The sequence below is a fragment of the Uloborus diversus genome, chromosome 3 (assembly GCF_026930045.1).
Source record: "Uloborus diversus isolate 005 chromosome 3, Udiv.v.3.1, whole genome shotgun sequence".
Classification (NCBI taxonomy): Eukaryota; Metazoa; Arthropoda; class Arachnida; order Araneae; family Uloboridae; genus Uloborus; species Uloborus diversus.
Genome location: NC_072733.1, coordinates 29,940,855 through 29,964,136, shown reverse-complemented (window position 1 = coordinate 29,964,136; position 23,282 = coordinate 29,940,855). Strand labels below are relative to the sequence as shown.

The window sequence follows — 23,282 nt, the reverse complement described above, 5'->3', positions numbered from 1 at the left end:
ACAGTTTAGTAATACCATTTTGCATATTTGCGCTTTATGGATAATGCAAATGAACCTTGAGTGACTTGTTGTTGATCAATTATGTGGTTATTTTATTCAATGATTTGCAAGGCAAAGCCATTGAGACTCGTGCACTAATAAAAAATTTGCTTAAATGTCAACAGCTGCTTTAAAGTTTTTGAAGCCTCTTCCTTCAGTGTTGAAAATAAAAGAGGAATCAGCAATATATATTGAGGAAAAAAGTAGGTAGGAAAACCATTCAACCAGGAAGAAAAATGTGATACTAAACTGTGTAATTAAGGGAAAAAACATAAATAGAGTGACTTAGTCTCTCCCTAAAAGATAAGAGGAATGAAAACCATCTCAATTACTCTAACCTGCAAAATTCGTGTTTTTTCCTTAAATTTTGATTTTAAGAATATGTAATGAAGTGAAATACACCGCCAGCTCAGTCATTTCCAGCCGAGGACTGCAGTTTCGTGCTTATTAGCACTCATCAGCCCTGCATAGGAAAGTGACTGAGCTGGAGATGGAAAACTTCTTAAGGAAGCCAAGAGTACGAAACAAACTGGTAGCTAATATAGAATTAGCAGAACAGACGAGTGACTGAAGCAATGGTTCGGTACAACTCGAAGAACCAAACCATTACTTCGGTTACTCGTCTAGTCTGCTAATTCTATATTAGCTACCAGTTTGTTTCGCACTCTTGGCTTCCTTAAGAGGTTCTCACGGTGAGCAAGACCCACACATTAAGGAGTAAACACCCAGCTGAGCGGAAGCTCAGTATGGTGACCTTCCCTGGCGCAATAAACACCAAGCCCGTCCGTAGCACAGATGACTATCGACCGCCGCACTCAGTCCCGCGGGGGGCCCGCTACGCAGACCCCCCCATGAGATGGAACCTAAGGCCCACGGTTAAGAGGTGGGGTGCGTGCGGAGAAAAGTCACTTTCCTATGCAGGGCTGATGAGTGCTAATAAGCATGAAACTGCAGTTCTCGGCTGGAAATGACTGAGCTGGCGGTGTATTTCACGTATTTCTGCTTTAGCCCTGGCTAATGGGTGGTAATTTACTGAATATGTAATGAAGTATTAAAAAAAAGTTTAAAGCACCCTAAAATAACCTGTGTTGTTTCAGTTGCATTAAGTTGCATTTCAGAAACTAGCAGCTAATATCCTTTTTATGTACAAAAACATTATAAATGCTTCAAGTACTTGTAAAGATATGTTCTGAGAGGCATTTTTGAGTGTCTTAAATTTATTTGCATTTTTTTTTCTCATTGAGGTCAAAATAACACCTGCTCACACTTCTAGGTATAACCTTTTAGTTAACATTTAAAAAAAAGATACAACTTTCTTGACAACTTGATTCAACTTGATTTAGGAAAGTCCAGGAAAGATTACGCTTTTCATGGAAATACCATCAACAGTTAGCAAAAAAAGTTTGCTTGGGGTCAAAATGATACCTCCAGTAATTATAGTGTTAATGAATTAAAAACTTTCACTCTGCTTTATACTATAACCACCAAGTTATTAGTTGTTATGCCTGTTTTTTCTTCCTTGTATATATATCTGAAATTTAGTTGTTAAAAATTTGTTTATGTAATATTTGCTTCAAGAGTTCTTATGTTTTTTTAATTACAAATTTATTTTTCCAGTTGAAAGTGTTAGTTTTGACCTTCCTTTGTTGTCAGAATTATCAACTTCAAATGAGAAAGTGAGTATATGCTGGTTATTCAAAGTTTTTAATGCTCCTTAATGAAAAGTTCCATTTTTTGTATACATTCCGGGTTTATACGCTACGGGAAAATCTGTAATTGGCAGAGAAAATGACATAGTTAATAATGTTGGGGAAAAGTCAAGGAGCTTTCGAACTTAGGTCCCAAATTTTTTTTTTCGTATAATTTTGCAGGAAATTTTGTACAGTGAGATCTAATGTTTATTTTTATCGATGCTTTCTCAAAAAAAATTGTAAATTTTTAACCATACTGGGTCGGCAGTTAAAAATAGCAATCGAAATATATTTAGTTTTCACACCAGAAAAATACGCCAAAAGAACAACTCTCCCGTTTTCAAAGGAGGCTCCTGTTTTTTGAGCATTTCTCCCATTTTTGAGCATTTCTTCTGGTTTTACCTTTAAATATCAATTTCTCTGGTTTTTCATAAATTTTTTTATTTTGTTGCATTTGTTTCATAAAATTTATTGAGATTTTTGTCTGTAAAATTGAAATAGTTCTTCTGAATCGGAATAGATTGCACTTCCATAGCATTTCGACCCTTCCAAGGCCCAATGCCCCCCCCCCCCCCCACTGATCAAGCTTATGCATGTGGAAAATAAGTTTATGCAATTTTATCGCATTGCGTGTAATTGAGGAGCAATCTGGTAGCATCTACAATCGAGTCCCGACTTACGCGAGGGATGCGTTCCAAGACCCCTCACGTGAGTCAAAATTTCGCATTGTGGAAAAGAATATGCGTATAAACTTTTATAAACATGCCCAATTATTTTAGACACTTGTAAACACCCCCTCAACTGTTAAGGACCATTTCTCAGCTATGCATTACTGTTTCTTACATAAAGAACTGAAAGTTATTTATATTCTTTTAAAAAACCGTTTTATTCAACATAAAATACTGCTACGATGCACAAAATCAATAATCAGTGGGAAAGAAAGACATAAAGTACGTACGTAGCAAGGAAAGCAAATGCACTATAGATGTATTGTACAGTAGATCCAATAAATGATGTTTGTAATTTAAAAAAGTGAAGATGATAATGATTTTTGCTACATGATCAATCCGTCATTCTAATCTATATATATAAAAATGGATGTATGTTTGTGGGTGTGTGGGTATGTGTATGTTCCTTATACAAATCCACAGTTTTCGTCGGATTTCTTCCAAATTTGGCACAAAGGTAAATTGTTGCTCAGGAATTCATATAGGCGGGTTTTTGGAATTTTAAAAACACTCAAAGAGGTTTAATTTCATATTTTGAGTCATAAAATTGCAATTTTCTGCATGAACTAATTTTTGTATAGTTATGAATTTAGTCTAAATGAAAAGCCCGTAAAAAACTGCCCTCGGTGAAGTTTCTTCAAAGATTGACTTAAATCGTTAAATTTGTGAACCTTGGTTCAAAGCAAATGAAAACCGTTATCAACATATACCCACCAGGAGCTATTTTAAATGCAATCAACACAAAACGTATCCTATACGATGGCCGTCAATCAATGCCGTTTAGCGATGAGCGTTGAAGCATGTTTAGCGAGAAAGCCGTAGTTTTTATGAAATGATGCTATACATCGTTTCTTAAACTGCGACCTGCGAGGCTCCAGGGGTCCATTGATGCTACTCATGGTGCTACTTAATTTGATGTTACCGTTTAATTATAATTTTTAAATATTGTTTAATTACAAAATCCACAACAGTAAGGCTTCGTGTAATTTTTGATCAGTGTTTTATCCCGTTAATAGCAGGAAAATACAAACATGAGTAAGGTAATAGTATTGCATTCAGTATTGACGTACAATCTTCGACTGTTTTAACATTAGACTACTTTTATTAAAACCACATCTATTTCATCCTTGCAACATAAATTTTATTTAATGTTCTATGATCCTTATCAAACCAATTTGCAATTTGTAATTTTTCTTTATACTATTGCTTGATTTACGTCGAATCTTTAAGTAATTCGGTTCAACTTTATCGGTATTTGTGAAATTTGGTTCAAAGCAAATGAAAATGGTTAACAACATATAACCACCAGGAGATATTTTTAAATGCAATCAACACAAAAAGTATCCTCAACAATGGCTGTTAATGTCGATTAGCGACAAACGTATAGCATGTTTGGCAAAAAAGCGGAACGAAAAAGAAATGCTGTCTTTCAGTAGTTCTTAAATTGCACCCTGCCAAAGACACAGGGATGCATTGAAATCACCATCGTTGTTTCTTCTTCAATTTGCTTGCACATTTCGTTAATAAGTTTTCAAGTAATAATAACGTAACAGTAAACAAAATTTTGATCTGTATTTTCTATACATAAACAGCACAGAAAATAACAAAATGAGATAGGTATTATCGAAGTACAATCTTCAACAGTTTTTACAATTAGAATACTAAATTTATATTAAAACGGCATCATTGCATCGGAAATATAATTTAGTATTGTATTATCTTTAAACAAATCAATAAGTATATGTTATTTATACTATTCCATGATTTACCTAATTCAGTTCACCTAAGTTTCACAGAAACCGCCTCCATGTTATCAGAGACCAGGGGTAAAAATACTAATATGGCTAATGAATTGCAAAATAATCAATTTTGTGCATAGTAGCGTAGATTGAATTTATCTTTCAAGGGGAAGGGGGATAGCGATGGGGTTCATTACATGTACATAAACTATCATACTAGGATTGCTAATGTGTGGTAGAGTAAAAGGCTGTGCACCTTTAGACTCGAAACCACACGAAAATTTAATACGGCGGAATTCATAGTTTCAGAAGGGTAAAAGTTTAAAGTTTGAAAAATGTAAAGAAATATTAATTTACATTTAAACTTTTAAAATGCATAAAATGTCTCCATTTTTTACGTAAACAAATTTCTTAATCGTTTAAAATTTTATATTACTTTAACGCTCGAAGCAATAGTACACCTGAAGGAGCATCATCTCTGACTAGCAATAATTTTAAACCAGTTAGCGGGTATGAGGCAACTTTTGACACGAAGAGATTGCTACTGAAATGGGCATGATGAAATATTACGCCACATTATAAAGTTCTTTTGTTTTAGTCTTCATCGCGAAATTAGTTGAGCGAAGCTCCATTTCCAGTTACAAGACTCTCAGTTCGATAACTTTTATTGTAAACAATCGAAAAATATTACTGTTTGTAACTACCCACTAAGTAATTCAACCATCATTGAAAAAATGCTGTAAGATGAAAATGGATACGTGTCAGTGTTATTGAAGCAACTCTGTTCACAGTGAAGGGATAAAGTGAAACAATTTGTATCTCACGTATATCCGCTAATCGCAATACATCATTCTTTAAACTTCAAAAAATTAAAATCTCCAGTGAGGCTTAAGTTCTGTATCACGATCAATAAGTCAGAAGGGCAGGCGATTAAGTACTTTAAATGCATGTGAAATTTACCTATTTCCCATATAGATAATTTTATGTTGTATGTTAAGGTTGGGTTCATTCAAAAATGTATTTCATTTTGCTGCTGGAAGGGGTACTAAGAATTGTATTTAGGAGCAAGATTTGAGTTAAATTTAAGAATTAGAAAATTTTGAATAATTTAACTTTTTAGTACTTGGATTACGTTTCTAAACGTGGAAATACATTTCCTTCCTTTTGAAGCTGCGGATATGGGGAACAGAATGTGCAACAAGTTTTTGTAAAACATAAACCAAAAGAATTGTCTATTATACTGTTTTAAGTAGAAACAAGACGGTTTTTTTTCTTTCTTTTAATATTCTTGGCCTGCAAATAATTTAAAAAAAAACGACGCGGATAGTGACCAAAATGTGCACGCCTATTTCTTTTTCTATAAGGGCAGTTCAATTGACGGGTTTTATATAGTTCGTTCCATAAGTTTGCGTCCACGTACCTCCATTTTTAATGCTTTATGTATCTTAAAATAATAAATGTGGGTGTTTCTATGGCAACTATTATTCAGTGGAACTATTCCTACCCCTTATGACGACTGTGCCTCTACAAATTAAAATTTCGATATTCTCAAAGGAATACTTCAGAGCAGCAAACCTAAATAAGTGATCTTACTACATGCATCAGTTTGAGTTATCATGTACAACATTTACAGCAAGTTTGAGGTTTTAAAAATTTGAAATAAAATTTTAATCTAGACAAATTTTGAATCGTTGCAAGACACCAATATTAATATCTAACTGTCATTTTTACCTACAAAAATAGAAATTTGACACAAATATAGGAAATAAAATGTAGTTGACGTACGTCTTTTTACTAATTTACACTAATCTAATATTACTCCATGGCATGTTACTAAATCGCCACGGAAAGGGAAAACAGACACATTTTCTGAAGTCATTTATACTAAGTGAATGATTTCTACGGAATGTGCTTGCATACCTGAACACTTACAAAAAATTATAAAATGAGTCTATCTAACACTTAAAACCTTGAAAGTAAATTAAAAAAGCCAATTATCCGTAAAACGAAATGTTAACGGCTATTAATAACAATGACCGAATTCCTTATTTTCTGTACAGTGGACTATCTGTTTAGCTTTTGGGCCATTGAGGATGATTTTCATATCTGAAAATATTTCAACGGTGGCATATTTTGCATATATTCGTAACTGATGAAAGCCATTGAATTTATTAACAACTCTTTCTAGGAAAACACTCCCAAGATTTTTTTTTTTCCAGAATAAAATGTATGTGAAGAGTACTATAGCATGCTTTAATGTCTTGAGGTATACATAACCGTCAAAGGCAGCAAAATGGTTTTCGTATTCGAAGCACCACGCAAAAGGTTGTCCCACAAGATATGCAAGGACAATCATTTGTGTCTGCATTAAGACATTGGATGTACCGCCCGTCTGATTCAACCACAGATAACGTGCCAGTGGACATGGCAGAACCAAAGAATATCGTTGACAGAACCCCGATAACATGTCTCGTTGCTTTTTCGTTTTTACTTGATGCTACTTTTCCTGCAAATGCTCAACTTTCTGTGCTATTTACAGTATTTTGAAAATTTGAGCCTAGAGTGGTGTGAATGCAGTTTTTTACTCTCATTTAGATAGAATTCATCCATTTAATTATCTAAATGATATGTTGCATTGAGAAGCACCCGGGCAACGCCGGGTAATAAGCTAGTATATTATAAAATACAGTTGTATTGTATAGAAGAAGCTGTACGGTTCGTCAGCTCCATACGCACCAGGTGTCTGTCATCGTGAGCTGACTTCACATTTCAGAGTCCACTCCCAGATTTCCGAGCTGTCCGACCCTTGTCCGTCCGCTTATTCCAAACAGGCATGTGCTGCTATTACGCTGCACATGAGCGGCTACTGCATGATAAGACAATCCAGCTTCACCAAGGCCGACGATTCTGCCTTGTTCAAACTCCGAAATTTGCTCAAATTTCCCTTTCTTTCATTGAAGAGACATAGTAAAAATTCAGTTAACGTTTACTCTAGTATATAACCACGGATAATCCTACACGCCTAGCTACAGCCATCTATTTATATTCGGTTCGATCCACCGTTCAGAGGGCGCTGCTCAGCATATGCATGCACTACCGGTCTGCGGTTCTAATCATTCTGCATATCATACCCTACTTTACATTTCCCTGCTACTTTCAGCTCACTCATGTAAATCCTTCGTGGTGTATGCAATTTTCAAACAGGAGTGTAGATTTTCTGATGTTACTTTTGTTCTTGTTCTATGTTTTCTGTGATTTTCAGTTGTCTAATTACTTGCCATTGGAAAAAAAAATACAAAAAGATCATGAGATTGATCTTTATATGGGTCCAAAAATGTAGTTTAAAAATGACTTATTTTCTTCAGCTGAACCCTGATCAAAATTTGCAAAATTTGTTTGAATATCTAATCTTAACTCATTGGGGGGGGGGGGAGGACAACAACAATTGTGTTGTTGCATTGAAATCAGAAAACAATCCCTTTATTTTAGCATGGTAAATTGCAGCATTATATATTTTATTTCTCAAAGGTGTTATTGTGGGTATGCCAAACTTAGTACTTCATCAACCTTTAAAAGTTAGACATCATTTTAAAGATTTTTTCACCACTATCAGCAAAAACTAAATCTACAAGTCACATTTCTGTTGTTGTTCAAATAAATACTAAAACAACCAGGGTTTTATTAATTCCTTCCATCGAGCATGAAAACATCACACTGGTCAGCTAGTAAAAATTAATTTTTTATGTAACTGTTGCTGATGTTTATAATTATTTTAATATTATGCAGTGCAATTTCTCTTCATTTCATTTTCAAGTATATTTTCATTTGCCATCATTATTGAAAGTCTTGTTTCAATCTCTTTCAGGGTCCTATAGCCTATGATGTTTCTCAAGCATGGGGAATTTCTGAAGTAGGTTTTTTTGCTCTCAACCTTATATCAATTCAAAAAATCAGGCATCGCAGCGCGTTCCTATATTCCTATATTTTCCTTTATTTCTGAAAAACTTCCTATTTTCCTATAATTGCTATATTTTCAGTTTCCGCTTCCTATTTTTTTCCTTCTCCCCCCGCCTTTTAGCTACTGCCTTTTCGCGAGCCCCGCGCAGCGTGCCATTTTATCTTTCCTTCCATGTTTCTTCCTGAGCGGACACTTTGGACTTTAGCTCGTCTGCCCAGTTCAATTCTGCGCGCATGAAGCTCCTGCATAAGTCCCCCAACAACTCCATTTTTGAACTCGTCTTCACAAAACTTGGGCAATTGTTGGGGAGAATTTCTGATCTAATAATATCTCCCCAATGTTTCTTTGATACTAGCAGAGTGAGTTCGGAAATAAGACTTAACAAACTATTTCTAACTTGCATGAAGTTTATTTAAACAATAATGTAAATAGTTAAAACACGCTGTAAATGATAAAAATAAATACTAAGAACATAATCTATCCACATGCTACTTTTGCATGAGATAACATACTGCAATGCAAACTGCATGACTATTGACTAAAAACTTCGATAAAGTAAACCCATTGGGAAATAAGCTAATTCCAGCTCATCATTTCTAATACAGGGCGAGCGGCACGAACAAGCAAGTTCGAATGCCGATCGAGCGACCCCGCCCTACAACGACGAGAGATGATCAAAGAGAGAGAGAACTAAAGCTGCGAGCAGTTTAAATATCCCCCCGGGTCATTAGCATATCCGAGTCACGTGAACAGACACATCACTGCTCTCGTTAAGCACACGTGCCATCAAATTCCCTTCTAGAAGCATTTGTGTGACGTCATTCACTACGGAGTTCCCACCAAAGGTGAACGAAAGTGAAACAAACATTCGGTCGATTCGACCAATGTGAATGAATGTTGATAAGAATCTTTATACCCCAGTCATGCAGAATGATTGGTAATACATATAAGTAAGGAAAAACTTCTTTTACTCTTGGTGTTGTGAGGTGATGAGATAGGATTATTTACTATTATTAACAGGCATTTATGCCTAACAAGGCCCCTCCTGTCATCATCTCACAATGAAAACATTAAATAAATTGACTTCATTTAGACATTAACACAATTTCCACATATAACTATATGAGAAAAACAATGAACAAATTTTTAAAACATAAACTTGATCTATATACGAACTTTCAATATAGATCTAGAATCTCAAAATTTGAGAAAAACACAACATACAATACACTTTGCTGAAAAAAAATTCAAAAGTTCAAAGAACATCATCTTGAAAAGTCCTTTTTTTTTCCATTATCTCTCTCACGCCGTAGCTCAGTAAGTTTCCACGATTTTTCCCCCAAGAGTTCTTGTAAAAAGTTCCAAAAAAACAAATTCTTGATCAAAGTCATTTTTCCGGTTTTATTTATAACAGTGACAGTAGATTAATCTGAAATATAAAACAAAAACTCACAGTAACTGTTCGAATCAGCATATAAAATATCACAGTCTTAAAAATAGTATAGTATAAGCATATATTGAGAAATGTTAATAACGAAATGTAAATAAGCTCTTTTACTAACTATCTATTTCTCACTAAATCATTTCATTTACAAAAAGATCACTAAAATCTTCAAAAAAATGCTCACCTTCGTATACTTAAAGAACTGTCTGATACCCTTAAACTAATTAAAATTTCATTTTTACTAATTCAAAAAATAAAATTTTTTAAATTTTTTTTAATAACATAATAACATTTTTGCACCCATTATTTATTCAATGAATAAAATTACAAATTCTAACGGGAACTAGTGGTGTTTCCAATATTCAAAAATAGGGTCTCACAAAATGAAAAACAAATACACTCGCGATAGACCTTCATGCACACTCGTGATAGACCCTAACTCCCCGGGAAGACTGACAATTACATTTTCACTTTTAACGAGACGTAACAAAAAGCTGTTCGCATCCCGGTCGATAGGGAGAAAAAGGCCACCGAAACATTCAGGTGGGCAATTAAATTGTTAGAACTTGCAAAAAAAAAGTTCACAAAACATGATGCAAAGAAAAATTTAAAGTACACCATTCAATTTCGAAAATTTCTAAAACTGTTTCTAAATTATATTATATAAGTACAAAAAACAATTTTCTATAAATCTTTAAATTTTCTAATCGGGTGAGAGGTTTTGTGAATATGTCAGGACATGTTATCTTTGCTTTTGACATATCTCACGCGAAAAATATTTTTATGAACTAAATCCCGAATGGAAAACAATTTGACATCAATGTGTTTACTACGATGATTTTCGATAGACGATTTAACAAAATTTAACGTAGCCTGATTATCCACATACAAAATAGATTCAATTTTACAACTTTTAACAATTTTTATTTTGATGCATTCGTCAATTATACCGAATCAACCATACACACATGAGCTCTTTTGCACATTCGGTCATGGCAATAAATTCAGCTTTCCATCGTTGAATCGCTTCATTCTTTGAACGTGCGCCATTCAATTGGAGCTTTATCAAGTAAAACAAGTTGAGCGCCTAATGAGGTTCTATCATCCTTATTTGTAGCAAAATCCAGCATCCGAAAAAGTTATAAGTTGAACATTTTCACATTTTAAGTTTAATTTTAAATCTTTAATATGGAAAACATATCCTAGTAATTTCAACAATCCATCCCCAGTGTACAATTCCTGGGGTTGCTTTGAAAATGGCTGAAAATGTTAACAGCATATGATATATCAGGACGTGTTCTACTAGAAATAAATGATAAACACTAGGGCTCGACCGATGGCATTTTTTGGCCGATGGGCCGATGCCCGATTGTTGGCCAATTGTTCAAAGATGGCCGATTGCCGATTGTTTTTCTCCAAATGGCCGATTGTCCGATGGCCGATGGCCGATGCCGTTGGCCGATGGCAAAAAAAAAATTAACGGAAATAAATTGATAAGATTGTTGGGGATTTAAAGGATCATTTATTCATTTTTCACTTTACTTTCTTTTCTACGAATAAAGATTTGTAATTAAAAAAAAAATCAAATTTCGACCTAATTTCTATTTTATGATCCACCCAATTCAAACTTAACAAGTTTTTACGACACATCTGTCACTCAGAAACGTTATGAAATAGTAAGTTGAAAACCCATACGTACGTAGTATGGTCTAAAAGTTCGAGGACAAGCAGTATAAAACCTTACCCTGAAAAGTTCACATGACCGAAGCACGTCTATCTACAAAATAATCACCTTGAACGACTATGAACTTCTGCCAACTTTCGTATAGCTTTCAGAAGCACTCCTGGCAGCCATTTTTCGCAACCTCCTGTAAGGCCTCTTGCACTGCTGCCTTAACTTCATCGTGGGGAAGAAGGCGACTTTCATGTTGAGGATGCACGGTTTGATTGATCAATGCTCTGATATGACTAACAAATAACATAAAGTTTCGTTGGACTTAGCTCCGTGTGACTATTACCTGTTCCCAGCAAAAAAACATTTGCATGGACGCCGCTTTCTTCCGTCAGGAGAAGATAAAGCTGCATCATAGTAGGTTGCGAAAAAGGCTTCTAGGAGTGTTTCCAAAAGTTATATGAATACTGGCAGAAGTACATAGTCCCTCAAGGTGACCCTTTAAAGGTGGATCTGCTTCGGTAATGTGAACTATTCTGGGTAAAGTTTTACACAGCTTGTCCCCGAAATTTTGGATGGTACTACGTACAGTCTATATAGGATGTAGTTATGCTTCTCTTTTTTGACTGTTGTATGATGATAGAGAAAGAACAACAGCCAAAAAAAAAGGAAGAAAAACAAAGACACTGTTTAATAACCAACTGATTTGTTTTTGTTTTTTTTATTGAACATATAACTAAGATTTCAGCAATATTGTGATAATGTATGGATTATATACACTATACATAGTTAAAAAACTTTAAATTATGTTGTTTAATCATTAAAAAAAATTAAGAATAAAAATATGAAACCGTCAACAAATTACGCAACAAATTACATCAACAAATTACAAAAGTGGAAAGATTGCACGTAGACATTTTTTAGTCATCAAATTAAACAAAAATGTAACAGATAAATTACAATATTAAATCATGTAATAGGAATATTTTTATACTTATTTTAAAATTTCTGAATAGAAAAGTTTGCATTTTTCATAAAAGCTATAACGGTGACATAATTTTTTCTGAAAAAAGAAATAGCGATGAAAAGATTGAGGTTCTAAAAACGCAGCTACCAATAAACAAACTCGATATTAACCCCAAGTTAATAATAACTGAATACATATACTACTTGATCTGATGTTTGCACACATAATATTAAACAATTTGATTGTTTAATCTTTTATGAAGCACTACAAACAAACTCAAATTAAATTTTTCAATTTAACAATAATTTGCTGAAATTTAAAAAATTGCTTAATAGAAAATTCTTGAAACATTTCTATAACTTATTATTAAAAATATGATGAAAACAAACATAACTTGTTCATTGATTTTATAAAAATACATGAAAATAGTTACTTACAACAGAAAACTAGTATGTTGTGGCCATCACGAAACTTTCTTCTATATTTTTCTTTTTTTTTCTGATCCCTCCCCATGCTTGACGAGGAAGCAATATTCCCAACAAAAACAAAATTACACATGCAAAAACTTGAGGACCATCCCAATGTCTGAATTATTGCAAAAGCAAAGCAAAGAGCGAAAATTGAAAGTTATTTTAAAAGCCTTGCTTGAATTAATTACAAATATTTTATTTGGCAACAGTTAAAAATTTTAAATCATTGAGATAATATTTCCGATCATTTCCATACAATTAAAATCACGAGAAATACGCAGACGACAATCTATTACGATTTATCTTTCTTATTGTTGCATTAATAAAGCTATTTTTATTCAAAAAAAAAAAAATCAACACCTCTTGGAGCAATTGGCGTCAAAATTGAACCGAAGCCTGTTTACATATGGATTCACATATATTCCAAATTTCAACCAGAACGTAGCATTACTTCTTGAGATAGGGCACTCACAATGGAAAAAAAGAACGGGCGATTGCGCTACCCCCTTTTTAGCTGTTGACACCAAAATAAAATCAGCTCTTATACCCACTAAGGACTACTTGCCGATAAATTTTTCTTTCATTCCGTTCATTATTTTTGGAGATACAACAGTCATAATTGACGGCAAAAAACGTTCTATAGCTCAACCCCCGTTTGAGCTATTGACACCAAAATTGAATCAGCATCTGTTCCTGTTAATGGCAACATATGGACCAAATTTTGTTTGATTCCGCCAGTTACTTCCTGAGGAATAGCAAGCATGCGTAACTCAAAAAAGTCCCATTGCTCCACCCCCCCTTGGAGGAATTCGCGCCAAAAACCAATGGGCACAAGTATCCAGTGTGTCTTTGAACGTGTCTATTCACAAATATATATTTATATGGAAGTATGAGTTTATACGCATGTATACGTGTAAACACGATTATATACCTGTACAGACGTATTTACGTGTATACACCAGTACATGTACGCATACACGAGAATATACGCTTACATACATGTATGCCTAAGGAGTGAATCCAAGCTCTTGGGAAAAAATCTAAGGGGTGTGAAAGAGAGGATAAGAAGCAAAGAATCATAAGGAAGTTATAATCACTTGCGCTCTACATGCTCAGAAGCAAAAACTGATGGATGCAAAACAGGGCACAATTTGTTGCACAAAGATGATTTTACCCAACATTTTAGTTTTTAAGAAATATTTAGAGCAGTTGTTAAAAGTTACGGCCTGTAGTAGCTTTAATATACGTATTGCAACAAAGGCGCAGCGACTGAATTCTCGTTATTTCAACAGAGAGTGATTTGTGATTGCGACGCATGTATTACAGCTGCAGGCCACAAATTTCATCAATCACTTTAAAACTATCTAAAGACCTAAAATGTTGTGTAAAATTGACTTTGTGTAATAAATTTGTGACCTTTTTTGCATCCATTAATTTCAGCATGCATGTAGCGCGTCAAGATTGTGTTTATGACCAAATGTTCCTTATGATTCTTGCTTCTTATCCTCTCCTCTAACAACTTTTAGTAATTTGCTCAAGAGTTTAAACTCACCCTGTATACTTGTATTTCTTATGCTAGTATGTAAGTGTCTACTCGAGTATGTACGCGTATATACGTGTCTACCTGAGTATATAAGTGTTCGTATATATTTGAGTATAAACGAGCATATACGTGTATAGTCGAATGCATATCTGTACAGATAAAAAATACTTGCAGATACCCATATACGCATTTATTGGTGCATTTATGTGAATACGTCTATATACGTGCCTACACGAGTATATGTGCGTATGTATACGCATGTACTAGTATATTTAATTCCGTTTACTATAAAAACAATACATATTCAGTAAAATTAATATTTAATTTTTATCTGCCTTATACTTAAAAATTAAGTGACATTAGAAGAACAATATTCGTTAAGACTAATATTATAACCACTTTACCCCATCTTACTTAAATTGTTCTAAAAAATTATCTATAACAGATTCAGCTAACTGCTAACGAGTAAGAGTTCTTGAGACATGTAGGAAGCTTCCTGTGCAGTCAATCTGTTCATAATTCCAACAAACAAAATTTCCCAAGGAAGTTAAATGAGGTGTTTAGACTTTAAAATTTTTCATATTCACGCAAAATAGTTTTTTTTATTACCAAATAAAATTTTGCCAGTTGTAAAATTTTGTATCCAAAATATAGTTTCTAACTGCCCAACTCTAAAATAAAATTTTCACATTCATTCGAACATTTATTTCCAAGCTATAGCCCTTTATTTGACGTATGACCACTTAACCCCATTGACCACTTTCCCCCACCAGACTCTACAATGTAAAAAATTTCCGAAACGTTACTGGTTATTTCCGTGGAACGTTTCGGGATTTCAGAGATTTTTACCTATTTCCCCGTAAATCAAGAATCTTTGAAAAAAAGTTTCCTGAATTGCTAAAAGATGCACGAATGCAGACTTTTCATTGGTGTGAAAAATGCTTTTGCTACCAGTTTAAAGGTTAACTGAGCGTGTTTATTACGTGTATTGGCTTTAGTTTAATTACGGCCCGTCCGGATTAACTAAGTTCCCAATGGGAGCAAATAAGTCACTGGTTAGCTGCAGCTTTGCGAAGCAGGAATTTCAGGCAATGAATATGTTTGGATCTTGCTTGCAAATATTCGCGTAGCTTTGGCCGTGATTGCGCTAATGCTTCTGGAGCATTATTGGTAAACCAGGAAGGTTCTAATCAAATATATTAAACATATTCAATTTTTCTAGAAGGTTAAAGACTGGCTTTAACAGGGGAGATTTCCCAGTATTTCAGGAAGGTTACTGACGTATCGGAAAACGTTCCTGGTTTTTGTAAGATATGTTACTGATTGAAATTGGGCACACATTAGCTGCCTATTTTTTTCCAGGAACGTTTCTGAATCGTTTTTACAGTGTAGGTGAAACAAGAATGAGAAATACGCGAAATGACATTTCTTGAGCAAAATAAATAATCACTAAATATTTAAGAAATGCTTGAAACGACGAGGGAGGAGCGGGGGGGGGGGGGTCCCCCGCTGATTTTGGAGTAACTCACAACATTAAACTTCGTTCCCAACTACGGCCTCATTTGTTTAGTACAAAACCGCTACCACCAACGCCTCGGAAGAGTTTCTAGTTTCTGAGTCGACTTTAGCACTTCTGAAGAAAAAATTCAAAAGTCCCTTTGATATCCGAATTATGTCATCATTCAAAACGTCTTTAATCAATTTTTTACATTAATGCTCTAAATTCTTTCTAAACAATAGATTAAGTTTGAAAAAAAAATATCTAATTTTATGAATGATGTTAGTTTTAAACAACTCGGAAGTGCAACTAGAGTTTAATTTCAGAAATGCAGGGAGGAGGGGCAGCAAGTGTTCTAAAAATTACCGTCAGTTCAACGGGAATCTAAGAAAATGACACAAAAACCGGTTTCACCATCTCATATTTGTTTCCATGGTCTCCAATTCGGCAATATATCACCAAATGATCGTCAGTCTGAGACGCTATATTAGTTTTGTATTGAAATAAGTAATTAATAGCCACAAAAAAATGAGTAAATAGGCTTTTTAGAACACCCGATCGAAAACAAGGGGAAGTGCTCAACTTGAACGTACGCACAAACACATGCGAAATTTTAACCTTCTAGAGCTTACCATTTTTGAATTATGACTTATGAGAGATACATACGTACATCCAGCCGCAAGAAACAATGCAATAATTAATTTGTTTGGTACCTGAATGCAGCATTAAAAACTCTTTCAGGGGTGACTAAAATAGAAATTCATACTGAAGTAAACAATTTCATATGAAAGCAATAACTCCCTTTACTTTTCATTAAAAAGTAAAACAGCAAAGGTCTCTTTTTCGAAAACATCGGCCAATTCCATCGATTTTTCGATGTTTTTAACGCCGATGGGCCGATGTTTCCTGTAAGTTAGCATCGGCCGACGATGCCGATGCCGATGGCTAAATAGTTGAACCATCGGTGCCGATGCATCGGTCGAGTCCTAATAAACACCCTAATAAACTCTTGTATGGATATTTTGACATTTCGTCAATCTCAGCTGGAGTAGTAGGACAATTTAACTTTGAATAAACACATCCTTTACTAATAGGTAAAGAAGAAATAGGAATTTTAAATTTACTAAATCTGTCATAAACTACGCGAATGTATTCAGTTTGATGTAAATTTAAGCCATTTCCTTCATTTTCAAATTCTACACCTAGTAGTTTTTTAGTTTTACCTAAAATTTTAATTTCAACATGTTTTTGAAGTAAATTCAAAGCATCTTTAATATCCCTGTCCTTCTTACTGAATAACACAATGTCATCAACATATAAGAGTAAAATCACATTATCAGTATAATAAACACAATTACGTGATAAAAATTTATGAAAACCAATTTTAAGCAATATATTCTCAATTTCATAAAACCACAGACGGCCGCTTTGGTGCAGGCTGTATATAGCTTTATTCAATTTGCACACATAATTATCTTTTCCCTTCTCAATAAATCCTGGGGGTTGCTTCATATATATTATTTCATCAATAGAAGCATATAGGTACGTACTTTTAATGTCACATTGGATATGTAGCCAATTTTCTTTTGATACCAATAAAGAAAAGAAAAAGTGAATGGTACTAAAGCAGACTACTGGACAGAAGGTCAAGTCAAAATCTAGTCCCCTCACTTGATTAGTCCCCTGAGCGACTAGCCTACGGCCCCTTCACAAAATTCCGCATCATGAAAGCGGCCCCATTCACAAAATTCCACATCTCAAAAGCTGCTCATTCTCAAAATTTCACATCATAATATAAATATACGGAACAACATAATAGGGTCAATCTGGAACGATCATTTTTTGTTCAACTGGAAAGCTACCGGACCAGCAGTTACGTGTGAAACATAGTCGCCATATTTGGTCATTCACATGATGGAATCAAACAAGATGCTTAAGTGTCTAAGTTTATAAGAACAAAGCACAATTGGATATTTATTTTCTGCAAACTAATGGAAATGATGCAAAATGTGCTGTAAATCTTTTTTTTCCCCCGATTATTTTAATGTTTTCTAAAGAAATGAAAAACTTAAAATTTAAAATTTCATCTTATCCCTCATTGCTTTGGTCCCTAATAACTAGCATTTCCACTAAATTGTTGTTTTATGAAGATTTTTTTTTAAATTATTTTTATGCTGCTAGTTAAAATCTAGACTGGTATAGTCGCCATTTTTGGTCATTCCCTAGATGGAAGTAGACAAGAGTTTTAAGTGCCTAAGTTTTCAAAAACAGAATTGGAAATTAATTGCTATGAAAACTATTGAAAATACCACTAAATGTGCCAGAATTTATTTTTCTTTTTTTGGCTAACAATTATTTTCTTGAAAAATCCAAATTTTTATCTTTAAAATTTTACCTTCAGAATATTATTTTATCTTTATTGCTTTGGATGCTAATGTGCTGAAAAATGACTATTTCATCTGAATTGCATTTTTTTGAGGATTTTTAAATACTTACAATTACTTTATGCATCAAATTCAAAAATCTATTATCGTAAATTTTTCGCGTAGTCGCCATGTTTGGTCATTCTTAAGATTGAAGTAGACAAGACTATTAAATGCCTAAATTTCTATAAACAGAATTTTAGATGCTTATCTCAAAGCAAACTCTTGAAAATAACATAAAGTGTGTCAAAAACCATGTTTTTTTCTTTTATTTAATTAGTTTCTTGAAAAGTGAAATTTTATCTGCACAATTGCATTTGATGCTCATTGTTTGGAGGTTTTGCTATGAACTTAGAAATCTATTTCATCTAAAATGCAGTTTCTTGCCGACTTCTCTTTTTTTTTTTTTTTTTTGAAATAATTCAAAAACCTATTTTAACTTAAATTTTCCAAAAAGCTGTAAACAAGTGCAAGGTTGTATTTATTTCTTTAATGGAAGTAGTAAAAACTGACCCCTCCCCCTCTCACTTTTTGTACTTTGAAACTTGGTGACAGCGGTGGCCACGAAGTTTTTTAAGTCTGGTTTATTTTAACCCGTTCGCACCCAGCGTCACGCGGACGCTACACAGCAATTCCTCTCTTATCAGCCCAGCGGCACGTATCCGCTACGCGCTCTGATCGACGCTGACGTCCCAGCGTCACATATACGCTTTCTCGAAATGGAACGATTGAATTGAATATTTAAACGATAATAGATGGCTCTAAATGGCTATAACTTTGATGATATTCGAGTCACATGGTATTTGACCTTCATGTACACGCTTTAGTTTCTTATTTGGACCTCTCAATGGGATAGATTTTTTTTTAATGTAAGCAACAGTGAATCACTGCTCTGTGCATACGATTTATGAGGTCTTAATTGCTCTTGTTTATATCTTTGCTTCTCTTTTTTTGTTACGAGTAATTGAAAGAGATATACATCTAGCTGAATAAATTATGGGGGAGGGGAGAAAGGTTAAAATATTTTTGCGTATGTGTTCCAGACATTTATGATTCCCCGTTCGATGAGAGTACAGGAAGGATTTCAAGCGGCACTGAAGTTTATGATTATTTTTGAATCCTTTCTGATATTGTTCTTCTTTATTTATTCTTTTTTATTTGGAGACTGGAACATTGCAATAAAAATGGTTAGCGAAGTGAATGAAAGGGAATGTTTTCGAGAGAATTATGAAGCAATTTTGAGACTTGTTGCGTGGGAATTTAACTAGTTTAAATTCGTTGACCTAAGTTGTTTTAATTAAAATTACATAAGGAACATATTTTTTTGCTACATTTCTTTTTCTTTGATTGCACACTCACGATGTCTAACTCTAACTTTGTTTTTGTGCACATATTATTTAACTTTGTGCACATAGTTAAAGTTTTAGTATTCTACTTATTTCACTCCCTTTTAATAATGTAATAGTCTTTATATTAATAATTAGTAATCAGTAGTACATTGTTTAAGCAAATTTAAAATTTCAAGTCATTATTTTGAAATGCTGATTTTATATGAATATTTTTGTTCAGTTAGGCTTAACTGCTGTAAATGCTCGGGCCGATGGCGGCGTTCCATTTCGGAACGTTCGGTCCCGTAGCTGCGCTTCGTTTTCCATGCGCTGGTCCTCAAGGGGTTAAGCCAAGGTGGAATTAGTCATTAATGTTTCAGCTGGTTTATGTTGCTTTAATGACCAAATACTTCTAAATCAAATGTATATTTTACTGGGTACCTTTGAAAGTCATGAGAAATCGTAGATTTCAACTATGATCGAATTTGGTATTGAAAAATCAGGATTTTCAGAAAAAGATGCTCAAAAAGTATATCAGAGATTTTTTCTGAGAAAAAAAATTGTATACGTTTAAATTTTAACTTACAAATCGTTAAGTGATTTTAATTTTTACCTTAAAACTTTTTCCAGAAAAGAAAAAGAAATTCACAATAATTTCTTTTTCACAAAAATAAAAAAAATTCAAAAATGTTTTGCTTTTTACAAAAAATGGGGACTCAAAAAGTAAAACCTGGATTGACCCCTGATACTACTGTGTGACATGTGACTTTGATTTCAGCATAGCACACGGAAAGATAATGCACATGTTTTAACAACTTATAAGACTTTAAGTTCGGTTTTTACTGCATCGTCAAGTGATAACATAATTAGAACAGAACTTTTATTCACAAATTTCATTCTGGAGCACAGCTTTCTCATCGCAATATCTGATCATGCAAAACCTTTCATTAAAAATATGTTCCCGGGCTTGTAGGTACCAAAGAAAGTACAGTTGTGCTCGGACAGAAACAACTGCTATCATAAACTGCTTAGCAGGGAACACTGCTCAAGAGCTATCACAAGATTTACATCATAGTAAATAAGTATTTGAATTTTTTTCTTGAATGAGAGTGAGAACCCTGGAATAGTCATGTACAAAATTCAATACAAAAATTTAATTGCGCAAAATGATGTAACTTCATTGTAACATATGTTTTGCTTGTGAAAATATGTTTTAAAATTCCAAACTTGATTATGTGAAAGTTCTTAATTTGGATTCAAATTAACTAATTTTATAATAAAGGCATTTGAAAGTAGAGTGAGTCTTTTTGTTGAAATTTAATTCATTGTACATTTTAAGTATTGGTACTGTTGCTGCTGTTTTCAAAAGAAACCATTTATTTATGGGGTTTTTTTAAATTATTATTTTGAACTTGTAAAACTAGAAAGAATTTTCAGTGAGCAACTTATGTTTAGAGATTGATTATGGACAGTCAAGAATTTGATTAGTAATACAATTATTTTAAGAAAGATTTGTGTACACCTACAAAAAATTTCGTCTTATTTTTTTTATTTTTAAAAAAGTAAGCCTTAATATGTTATTTAGTACAAATTATTTTACCCTCTTTTGATTCTTGTAAAATTGATTTTGTGTGTATTTTTAGACTTATTTATGCATATGTATTGCACTTATGTCAGGTAGTAGTGTTATTACATGTTTTTAATAGAATAGTAGTATTGTATTTTGAGAAAAAAAAAATGTCATACTTGCCAGCCTTGTTATAAAAATTCCTGTATATCCTTTTTTTTTTCAAAACGTTCCTATATTATTTCGAAAAATTCCTGTATTGTTTTCAGAAAATTCCTATATTTTCCTATATTTTTGTTTTCAAATGTCACTTCTATCCCTGAAAAATTAAAAGTATTTATTGAATTTTTGTTCCTTTTTATACACATTATTTTAAATCTAAACCTCCTTACAGATTCAGCTCATTTCCAAAAAAAAAAAAAAAAAATCTTGTTGAAACTTTTTTTCTGTTACATTGGAATTATTTCATTGTTTTTCATTTTTCAAATGAAATCAATATTCATTTATTTGAAGTGAAGATGCTAAATGTTTAAATTTTATGCATTGTTTGTTTTATTATTTTATGCAATCTATTTTTTGCAGGAAACAGTGGTAGAACCTCCATATGACTTAGCTACTGCTTGGATGGAGCAAGATTTAGAATCAGACGTTATATGCAAGTAGGAACAGTGTCTCTATTACCATTTATCTAACTTAAGTCATAATGTTGAAACATGAGTAACATTTTGTGTTGTTCACTTAATTTAATTGCACTAAGTAAGGCAGTTAGAAAAATGTTTTGCTTAAAAGAATGAGAACATATAAAATTATGAAAATAATCCATGTTTAAGTAATCATGAGTTGTGTGTAGTTGTAAAATTTTCATATTTAAGAATTGAAATTTTGTTGAGAAAAAGGCATAGCAATTTTGTTACGCTTCATACTTATTATATTTAGTTATAATTGCTTTTGTGAAATTTTAGCTGAAATAAATGATTTAATTTAGCAGAAAGATTAATTCAGTCATCTCTCAGCAAAAGTGGGCAAGAGGGGGGGGGGGGGGGGAATAGAACTAATGAGATAAGATAATTTCAAAATATTGTAAGTTTGGGGGAAACAGTATGTATCTGTAGAGTATATATTTTTTGACTTGTTTGTGGGGCTTGCTGGTGAAAAAGTTGATTTGATTCTATTCGAATAGGAACAATGCAGTGTAGAAAAATAGTGCTACAACATGAATGTTGTTTAAAATATGAAATGCAGGCATTTTAGTTGCTCAAACTTAAATTTATATACCTATTAAAATAAAATCTGTTCATTTTCAGAATCTTTTTACTTTTAATGACAGTTTAAGTGAACTTCTATTGCAATGAAGAATTTTGCCACCAAAATTATTGAATAAAATATATGGGAATTAGTATTGTTTTTCTTATATTAAAGAATTATTGTATTAAAAATACCCCCCCCCCCCCCTCCAGAAAAAAATGGGAAAAATCTTGCAGGCAATTAGTTTTGAATTGAAATTCACGTCTTTTGTCATAAACCATAGTTTTAGATAAAGAGCCAATTATAGTATTAATATCCAAAAAAATATGAGTGTTGAGATTAAAGCTGGACTTTTTAAGTGTTAAGGAATTGTGATAGATTGTTTTTTACAGAGTTTAGAGAAATTGTAAAAATTAATACATAATAAATCATTGATGTATCTACAGCAAAGAGGTGCTGAGGAAGAATTATCAATGGAAAACTTTCTTTTATAGTATAATAGAAAAAGGTTTGTTAATGTAGAGCCAAAATTAGCTCCCATTGCAATACTATTAATTTGCTGAAACCATAAATTACCATTTGTAGAAAAAAATTATTAAAAACACAAAATTTGAAAGGTGATAGAGAAAATTTTTACATTCAAATTGAAGGAAACCTTAACAGTTTTGAAGAGTTCTGTTATTGCAAAAAAAAAGAAAGTTCATTAAGTGGGATACCTGTAAATAAATTTTCAAAATCAAAAGTCTCTAAACAATAAATAGCAAGCATATTAAGCAGAGTCATCACTTCAACACTGTTGTCAATGATCCAAAACTATTTTTCGCAAAGTTTAAGCAGGTGCAAAATTGTTTTAAGCTGAGATTCTAGTTTGATTCAAAGATTTTTTATTGAATTGGTGGCAGAACAGATGAATTGAAAACTGACAAGTGTTTTGTGGTATTTGGAATAGCCTTAATGTAGGATAGACAAA

At 33.1% G+C, this 23,282-nt stretch overlaps 1 protein-coding gene across 1 annotated transcript in view; it reads left to right on the top strand.

Annotated features, from left to right (window-relative positions):
* Positions 1–23,282, top strand: part of LOC129218125 (mitogen-activated protein kinase kinase kinase kinase 5-like) — a 148,036-nt gene that overhangs the window by 56,166 nt on the left and 68,588 nt on the right. The window contains exons 11-12 of the mRNA XM_054852334.1: positions 1,657–1,715; positions 21,650–21,726. Of these exons, the coding sequence (XP_054708309.1) occupies positions 1,657–1,715; positions 21,650–21,726 (136 nt within the window). The remainder of the gene's footprint in view (positions 1–1,656; positions 1,716–21,649; positions 21,727–23,282) is intronic.